The sequence below is a fragment of the Bison bison genome, unplaced genomic scaffold, assembly GCF_000754665.1.
Source record: "Bison bison bison isolate TAMUID 2011002044 unplaced genomic scaffold, Bison_UMD1.0 scf7180017864492, whole genome shotgun sequence".
Lineage (NCBI taxonomy): Eukaryota > Metazoa > Chordata > Mammalia > Artiodactyla > Bovidae > Bison > Bison bison.
In genome coordinates this window covers 8,112,610-8,122,613 of record NW_011495051.1, presented here as the reverse complement: position 1 = coordinate 8,122,613, position 10,004 = coordinate 8,112,610, and the positions used below count along the sequence as shown (strand labels likewise).

At 46.1% G+C, this 10,004-nt stretch overlaps 1 protein-coding gene across 1 annotated transcript in view; it reads right to left on the bottom strand.

The window, feature by feature from the left end:
* Positions 1-6,639: 6,639 nt before the first annotated feature.
* The window catches only part of TYK2 (tyrosine kinase 2), a 29,862-nt gene continuing 26,497 nt past the window's right edge, over positions 6,640-10,004 (bottom strand). The window contains exons 25-26 of the mRNA XM_010828367.1: positions 8,550-8,660; positions 6,640-8,365 (exon numbers count right to left, since the gene is read on the bottom strand). Coding sequence (XP_010826669.1) covers positions 8,231-8,365; positions 8,550-8,660 — 246 coding nt within the window. The 3' untranslated portion in view covers positions 6,640-8,230. The remainder of the gene's footprint in view (positions 8,366-8,549; positions 8,661-10,004) is intronic.

Here is a 10,004-nt window from a genome sequence, read left to right as displayed (position 1 = left end):
CTTTTTCACTCTCCACTTTCCCTTTCATCAAGAGGCTTTTTAGTTCCTCTTCACTTTCTGCCATAAGGGTGGTGTCATCTGCATATCTGAGCTTATTGATATTTCTCCCGGCAATCTTGATTCCAGCTTGCGTTTCTTCTAGTCCAGCATTTCTCATGATGTACAAATGGCCAATAGACATGCAAAAAGATGCTCGACATCACGAGCCACTAGGGAAATGCAAATCAACACCACAGTGAGATAGCACTTCCACTTATTGCTATGGTGACTCTCAAAAACACAAAACAAAACAGGAAGTAGCAACTGTTGGTGACGATGTGGAGAAACGGAGCCATTGTATTCTGTTGGCAGGAATATAAAATGGTGCGACCACTTGTAGGAAAGAGTTTGGTGGTTTCTCAAAAAGTTAAGCATAGAACTGAATGATTTTGCACTTCCACTCCTAGATATATAGACCTTCAAAGAATTGAAAGGGCTTCTCTTATAGCTCAGTCAGTAAAGAATCTGCCTGCAATGCAGGATACTCGGGGTCGATTCTTGGGTCAGGAAGATCCCCCTGGAGAAGGTAATGGCAACCCACTCCAGTAATCTTGCCTGGAGAATCCCATGAACAGAGGAGCCTAGAGATCTACAGTCCATGTTGTCGAAAGAGTTGGACACTACTTAGTGACTAAACCACCTCCAGCAATGAATTGAAAATGAGGATTCTAACAGATACTTGCCCACCAATGTTCATAGCAGCATGATTCAGACTAACCAAAATGTGGAAGCTACCCAAATTCTGCCCATCGACAGAAGAATGGATAAATAAATTGAAGCATAGCGGGAATATTATGCAGCCTTAAAAACAAGTGTCGCAAAGAGTCAGACAAGACTAAGCGACTAACACACACAAAAACAAGTGAAATTCTGAACATGCTACATGGATGAACCTCCAAACATTATGTTAAGTGAAATAAGCCAGACACAAACGAAGAAATATTCCACTTATATGAGGTCCCTAGAATAGGCAAATTCATAGAGAAATTAGAAGGAGGGCTAGAGGGAGAAGGAAATGGGAAGTTAGTATTTAATGAAGACAGTTTCTTTTGGGGGAAGATGAAAAAGTGCTGTAAACAGATTGTGATGATGACTATAGGATATCATGAATGTATTTAATGCCACAGAATTATATACTTAAACCATTTGTGTGTGCTTAGTTGCTCAGTCAGAGAAGGCAATGGCAACCCACTCCAGCACTCTTGCCTGGAAAATCCCACGGATGGAGGAGCCTGGTAGGCTGTAGTCCATGGGGTCGCACAGAGTCGGACATGACTGAAGCGACTTAGCATCAGCAGCAGCAATTGCTCAGTCACGTTCGACTGTTTGTGACCCCATGGACTGTAGCCCACCAGGGTCCTCTGTCCATGGGATTCTCCAGGCAAGAATACTAGAATGGGTTGCCATTCCCTTCTCCAGGGGATCTTCCCAACCCACGTATCAAACCCGCATCTCCTGTGTCTCCTGCATTGCAGGCACATTCTTTACCCACCGAGCCATCAAGGAAGCCCCTTAAATCATTTTAAAATGGTTAAAATTATAACATTCATATTCATAACATTCATAATAAAATAAAGTGACATCCACCTATTTTGTGTCCAAAACATGAGATGGATTGACAGATGGAATGGACAGACAGATGGAGAGACACAGTATGATAAAGAAAATTTAGCACCATGGTAATTGTGGAACCTATGGGCTTCCCTGGTGTCTGAGTTGGTAAAGAATCCACCTGCAATGCGGGAGACCTGGGTTCAACCCCTGGCCTGGGAAGATGCTCTGGAGGAAGGCATGGTAACTTACTTTAGTATTCTTGCCAGGAGAATCCCCATGGACAGAGGAGCCTGGCAGGCTACAGCACATGGGGTCGCAAAGAGTGGGACACAACTGAGTGACTAAGCCCAGCACGTGAATATTCACTGTACTCTTCTTCCAGCTTTTCTGAATGTTTGTAATTGTTCAGATAAAATGTTGGAAAAGAAAGCCTGCCTCTTGATCGACCAGGTAGCGGCTTGTCTCACGAAAGGACGGACAAACATTCCCTGAGTGTCACTTGCTGAGAGGACTCACTGCCCTCTGTGAGGGAGACTTGCCCCCAAACTGGACATGGAACCTGATGCTTGGTTGGTCAAACTGAGAACAGAGGAATGTGGTAAACTACATCACAAGGACACCATCAGACTGGTGAAATCTACAACACAAGCAGCTTAGTTTCTTCAACAAATATGTTGCAAGGGGGGGAAGGAAGAAGAGGAACCCAAAACTTACAGGAACTTGCCTCCAACCAGAAGCAGTGCATGAACCTTGTTTGGATTGTTAATAAACATTTATTGATTGATTTTACTTACCTATTGGCTGTGCTGGGACTTCGTCATGACATGTTGGCTCTAGTTCCCTGACCAAGGATAGAACGTGAGGCCCCCTGCATTGGGAGCACAGAGTCTTAGTCACTGAACCACCAGGGAAGTCCCCTGTTTGGATTTTTATTTGAATGAACTGTAAACAACCATTCATCAAATATTGAAGAAGGGAAAATCTAAACACTCTGAACTATATCATGATATTAAGGGATGACTGTTTAAACTTCTCAATTGTGATAATGACATTGTAGTTATTGCTTGTGGTAACATCTCTCAAGGTATATACCAGTTTTAACAGATGAAATGCCATGATTTCTGGGATTGGCTTCCAAATGATCCAGAGGCAGGGGTCAAGTTGAAGCAAGACTGGCCATGGGGAAACTTCCCTGGTGGTCCAGTGGCCAAGACTCTGGTCTCCCAATGCAGGGGCCCAGGTCTGATCCCAGGTCAGGGAACTAGATCTCACATGCGGCAACAAAGCTCCCGAGTACTGCAACTAAGACCTAGTGCAGCCGAAAAAAAAAAAAAAAGAGAGAGAGAGATGGGCCATGAGTATTAGAAGCTGTCGATGCTGGCTGTTGGTTAAGTGTGCATGTGTGCTAAGTCGCTTCAGTCCTGTCCGACTCTTTGCGACGCTATGGATCATAGCCCTCCAGGACTGAACCCACATCTCTTGGGTCTCTTGCACTGGCAGGCGGGTTCTTTACCACTAGCGCCACCTGGGAAGCCCTTCTTGGTTAAGTGTAGGTTCATTATATTATTCCTCCTGGTTTTGAATATGCTTTAAGTTGTCTAAAATAAAAGTTTAAAAAAGGTAGCTGCCCAATGCAAACTACTAAATATAGAATGGATAAGAAACAGGGTCCTGTGATCTGACCAAGGAGCTCACCTTCTCCCACACACACATCAAAAATATACAGCCTAGAAGGATGGGATGGAGTGGGAGATGCAAGTGAGGTTCAACAGGGAGGGGACACATGTATACTTATGGCTGACTCACGTTGATGTATGGCAGACACCAACACAATATTGCAAAGTGATTAGCCTTCAATTAAATAAAAATAAATTAAGGAAAAAATACATCTACAGGGAATTCCCTGGCAGTCCAGTGGTTAGGACTCTGCGTTTCCACAGCAGGAGACATGGGTTTAATCCCTGTGCTTGGTCGCTCAGTCGAGTCTGACTCTTTGTGACCCCATGGACTGTAGCCCACCAGGCTCCTCTGTCCATGCAGATTCTCCAGACAAGAATACTGGAGTGGGTTGCCATGACCTCCTCAATCCCTGGGGGAACTAAAAATTCACCTGCTGCCTGGCTGGAAAAAAAAAGTCTACAGAACACTGGCAGATGTCAGACTTCTAAAAGGGCAAGAAAATATCCCCTTAACTGGGTAGGACAAAAGAAAAAAAAAAGAGACAGAAACAACAAGGTCCTACTGTATAAGACAGGGAACTCTACCCAATAACCTGTGATAAACCATAAGGGAAAGTAATTTTTTTAAAAAAAGAATACAAAAAAAAAAAAAAAGCTGCCCAAGAAAAAGCTAAGAAGAATGAAAAAAGAATGAAGAGAGACCTGCCTTATCAACCATCGAAATATTTTCTGGGGGCAACGACTTTCTAAATTACTAGGTTAGATCGTGCAGCAGTTCCCGATGGGAACCTATCTTACAGATGCCCTTGAACGTGGGGGAAGCCATGTGAGCACACAGTCGCTCACTGTAACGGCAGCACGTGTGCAGCAAAGGATTAGGAATGACTACATGAACCTCGGCAGGGAACAAACGCTGATATATTTTTTTTCTTAAGTGCTTTCTTTTTTAAGATGTATTCATTTTTGGCTGCATTGGGTCTTCGTTGCAACTCGGGGCTTTTCTTCAGTTTTGGTGAGCAGGGGCTACTCTTTGTTGTGGTGCTCAGGCTTCTCATTGTTGCAGAGCATGGGCTCAGTAGTTTCAATTCCCAGGCTCTAAAACACAGGCTCAGTAGTTGTTTCATAGCATGTGCGATCTTCCCGGACCAGGGATCGAACCCGAGTCTCCTGCACTGGCAGGCAGATTCTGTATCACTGAGCCACCAGGAAAGCCCACTGATGCCTTTTGAATGATGAGTTGCAACACAACCACAAAATAGAAAGCTTGCCTCCAAGACCTGTTATGTGGGGGCTGGGGGTGGGGAATAGGTTAGAGCTCTAGATAGCAGTGCATATTATTCTTTTTGTAAATGATGGGAAAACATGTGTACAGATTGCCTTATGTCTGGATAAAATGTGTCTGGAAGCCAGAACAGGAAACCAGATGACATTAGTTGTCTCCCAGGGAGGTGACAATGGTGGCCGAAGGACAGAGGAGGGAAACATTTCAGTACTTATGTCAATATTAGTTCAGTCAGTTCAGTCACTGAGTTGTGTCCGACTCTTTGCGACCCCATGAATCGCAGCACGCCAGGCCTCCCTGTCCGTCACCAACTCCCAGAGTTCACTCAGACTCACATCCATTGAGTCAGTGATGCCATCCAGCCATCTCATCCTCTGTCATCCCCTTCTCCTCCTGCCCCCAATCCCTCCCAGCATCAGAGTCTTTTCCAATGAGTCAACTCTTCGCATGAGGTGGCCAAAGTACTGGAGTTTCAGCTTTAGCATCAGTCCTTCCAAAGAAATCCCAGGGCTGATCTCCTTCAGAATGGACTGGTTGGATCTCCTTGCAGTCCAAGGGATTCTCAAGAGTCTTCTCCAACACCACAGTTCAAAAGCATCAATTCTTTGGCGCTCAGCTTTCTTCACAGTCCAACTCTCACATCCATACATGACCACTGGAAAAACCACAGCCTTGAATTACCCATCCAAAAAAAAGAGGGGGGAGGATTTAGAATTATACTGAATATTTTATTTAATTATTTTAAAATTAACCTGCTGCCGCTAAGTCACTTCAGTTGTGTCCGACTCTGTGCGACCCCATAGATGGCAGCCCACCAGGCTCCCCCATCCCTGGGATTCTCCAGGCAAGAACACTGGAGTGGGTTGCCATTTCCTTCTCCAATGCATGAAAGTGAAAAGTGAAAGTGAAGTTGCTCAGTCATGTCCGACTCTTAGTGACCCCATGGACTGCAGCCCACCAAGCTCCTCCGCCCATGGGATTTTCCAGGCAAGAGTACTGGAGTGGGGTGCCATTGCCTTCTCCAAAAGTTAACCTAATCAACCTTTTCAAGTATTTATTTTAAAAATATTTATTTGGCTGCAGCAGTTCTTAGTAGCTGGCTCATGGGAGCTTCGATCTTCATTGCAGCACATGAGCTCTCTAGTTGCTGCCTGTGGTCTCTTAGTGTGGCATGTAGGATCTAGTTTCCAGACCAGGGAATTGAACTTAGGCCCCCCTGCATTGGGATTGTGGAGGATTAGCCATTGGACCACCAGGAATTCCCTGATTATTTAATTTTAAAAGCCATTATACAAAATTCCCTGGCGGACCAGTGGTTAGGACTCTGTGCTTTCACCACTGTGGGCCTGGGTTTGAGCCCTGCTCGGAGATCTAAGATCCTGCAAGTTGCATGTATGGCCAAAAAAAAAAAGAGACAAAACTATTACATAAAGAAAATATCACTAGATTCGTATGAAGTTGTCCAGCCAGGAAAGCTGCAATGCAGAGGGTCTTGAGAAGACCCTGGGGAAAGAAATTTAACTGTCTTCCACAATGTAGCTTCCCTGGTAGCTCAGCTGGTAAAGAATCCACCTGCAATGTGGGAAACCTGGGTTCAATCCCTGGGTTGGGAAGATCCCCTGGAGAAGGGAAAGGCTACTCACTCCAGTATTCTGGCCTGGAGAATTCCATGGACTGTATGGTCCATAGGGTTGAAAAGAGTCAGACATGACTGACAGACTTTCATTTCACAATGTAACTGACCCATCTCAAGAACACCCATTAAGTAGAAACATGTGAGCAAACACCAGATTAATAATGATATCAAATGTTTATTAAGCACTTGTTTGCATATCTGCTAAGCATTTGATGACCTTACTAGCTCTTTACATTAGTCCTACAAGGCAGCATGATCTCCATACTGTCCAAGGGACTCTTAAGAGTCTTCTTTAGCACAATTTAAAAGCATCAATTCTTCAGCACTCAGCTTTCTTTATGGTCCAGCTCTCACATGGACATCATGCTCCTTAAAGGAAATCAACCCTGAATATTCATTGGAAGAACTGATGCTGAAATTCAGTTCCAATACTTTGGCCACCTGATGAGAAGAACTGACTCACTGGAAAAGACCCTGATGCTGGGAAAGACTGAAGGCAAGAGGAGAAGCGGGTGACGGAGGATGACATGGTTGGATGGCATCACTGACTCAATGGAGATGAGTTTGAGCAAACTCCGGGATATGGTAAAGGACATGGAAGCCTGGTGTGCTGCAGTCCATGGGGTTGCAAAGAGTTGAACTGAACAACAGTAACTGAACAATAACGAGGCAGCAAGCAGGAACATCCCGAGTTCATAGTTGAGAGCTCAGGCTCAAAGAGGGGAAGCCATGTGCCTGAGGTCACAGTGAGAAAAGGGTGAAACTGGCAATCTTACTACATGGCATGTGGCCCCCAGTCCTTCGTTGATATATTTAACATATATCTTGAGGGTCTTCTGTGTTCTAGGCACTGGTCTAGTTGCTGGCTGGTTATTTGGAGGTGAGCAAAGGCTGAAGATTTGAATCCCGCTTCTTCTGCTGTGAGTGTCTGGCCTTAGGTGCAGTCCTCAGGGGAGAAGATCCTTGCTGAAAAAGGGCCCAGGGGCCACGCCTCTAGCAGAGGAAATACCAGTTTATACCCTGTTAGGGGAGATAGTGGGCTCAAAGGGCAGGAGCTAGGTGAGGGCAGAAAGATCAGCTTTGGGACTTCCATGGTGGTCCAGTGGTTAAGACTCCATACTTCCACTGCAGGAGGCATGGGTTTGATCCCTGGTTGGGGAACTAAAGTCCCACTTTGAGTGGCATGGCCAAAAAAGAATCAAATTCAAGGGCCTGGTTAGCTCCTTGTCCTGGGTCCTTCAGGAGTCTGTGTCAAGCTCATGACTTTGGAAGGGTCCATGATTTGAATGTTTGTGTCCCTTTAAAATTCCTATGTGGAAATTCTAAATTCCAAAAATGGGGCTTCCCAGGTGGCTCAGTGGTAAAGAATCTGCCTCTAATGCAGGAGACACAGGAGATGCAGGCTCGATTCCTGGGTCAGGAAGATACCCTGGCGTAGGAAATGGCAACCCACTCAGTATTGCCTGGAAAATTCCATTAACAGAAAAGCCTGGTGGGCTACAGTCCATAGGACTGCAGAGAGTTGGACATGACTGAGCATACACATGCATGCGTGTGCGCGTGCTTACACACACACACACACACAAAGTGATGGTATTAGGAGGTGCATAGGTCATGAGGGTGGTGCCTTCATGAATGTAATTAGTGCCCTTATAAAAGAGGCTCCAGGAAGATGCCTTGCCCCCTTCCACCTTGTGAGGATGCAGTGAGAAGGCACAGGCTATGAACCAGGAAGAGAGCCTTTACCAAAATTCAACCATGTTGGTGCCTGGATCTTAGACTTCCTAGCCTCCAGAACCATGAGAAATAAATTTCTGTTGTTTATAAACCACTCTGTCTGCAGTATTTTGTTATAGCAGTCCAAACGGAATAAGTCTAGGAAAGTCAGTTCACTGGGGTGGGGTCGCCCGATAGTGGTAAGGCACAGGGAGTCGGTGAGGCTGGCCTCCCATCTTGAGCTCCTCTTAGGTTAAGGACTAGGAGTTGCTCTCAGTGGGTACTGTCTTCTCCAACCCCCTCAAACAGAGCTGCTGGTGGGCTTCAGCAGACACTGAACACCGAGGGGGCCTGGCCTTGGTATTTCTCGTGGTATGATCTGAGGATGGGTACGAGGTTCTGGAAGGTCGGGCGGAATGAGGCCTCTGCCTTCCAGCAGTCCTTCATGAGGCAATAGATCTGGGGAAAGGAAAAAGTTTGTTATAGCAGTCCAAACGGAGTAAGTCTAGGAAAGTCAGTTCCCTGGGGTGGGGTCTCAGGGTAGCGGTAAGGCACAGGGAGTCAGGGAGGCTGGCTTCACCAGGTTGTGAACTCCACTGTCTCCCTGGTCCCACGGTGGGGAAGAGGAAAGGGAGGATCTCACCTCAGAGGGGCATTTCTCTGGTTGTGGCAGCCTCTCCCCTCGTTCCAGCAGCTCTGTGAGCCTCAGCACAGTCATTTGCCCTTGGGTGAGGCCTATGAGCTCGATGAATTTCTACAGAAGAAACAAGAGCAGCTGTTTTTTAAGAGATAGAGCTACCTCAATAGAGGTCAGGAGCCGGGAGCTGGATGGCAGTGATTCTAAGGGACCCTCAGGGGCCGATAGAGGATGAGATGGTTGGATGGTATCACTGATTCAATGGACATGAACTTGGGCAAACTTCAGGAGATGGTGAGGGACAGGGAAGCTTGGCATGCTTCAGTTCATGGAGTTGCAAGAAGTCAGACATGTCTTGGCAACTGAACAACAACCATTTCCCAGCTGTATAACTTTTAGACTTATGACTTCACCTCTCTGGGCCTTGGTTCTCTCATCTGTAAAATGGGTAATAAAATCTACCACCTGGGGTTATTGTGAAGTTGGATAAAACTTTTTTTTTTTTCTTTTTTGGCCACACCATGTGGCATCTGGGATCTTAGTTCCCCCACCAGGGATTGAACCTGCACCCCCTACATTGGAAGCAAGGAGTCTTAACCATTGGGCCACCAGGGAAGTCCCTAGTTAAACTGATATTCATAGTGTAAGTCTGGATTAGGTGTTTGATGTTATTACTAAGCCTCCCAGCTAGTTGTTTTTGCCTGTAGAGAATCTTATTTTCTCTTCTCCTATATACGCACTCTGATTGGCTTTGGGCATAAAGCCCTCGCATACTACAGGCTCCTCCTCTCGACACAGAACTACACAGTGATTGGCTTCCTTGAGGGCACGTGAACCAAGCTGGACCAGTCAGAGTCCTGAATCATGATGGAAAGAGAAAAATCCTCCTCCTCTCAGCTAGGTCCACCGTGGCCAAAGCAGAGGGCGGGCTTGCTTTTTTTTTTTTTTTAAAGGGAAGGTCCACTTGAGAAGTGCTGTGCTGTACTGTGCTTAGTGGCCCAGTCGTGTCTGACTCTTTGCGACCCCATAGGCTGTAGCCTGCCAGACTCCTCTGTCCATGGAATTCTCCAGGTAAGAATACTGTAGTGGGTTGCCAAGCTCTCCTCCAGGGGATCTTCCCAACCCAGGGATCAAACCCAGGTCTGCCGCATTGCAGGCAGATTCTTTATCGTCTGAGCCAGCAGGAAAGCCCATGAATACTCGAGTGGGTAGCCTATTTCCAGGAATCGAACTGGAGTCTCCTGCATTGCAGGCAGATTCTTTACCAGCTGAGCTACCTGGAAAGCCCTGAGAAATGCTAACAGTGGTTAAGACTCCACAGCCCACTGCATGGGGCACAGGTTCAATCCCTGTCAGGGAACTAAGATCCCTCATGCTGCATGGTGTGGCGGAAAAAAAAAAAAAAAAAAGCTACCACAGAGAACAGCAGAGTCAAGAAATGGAGACAACTGGGTTCCTAAT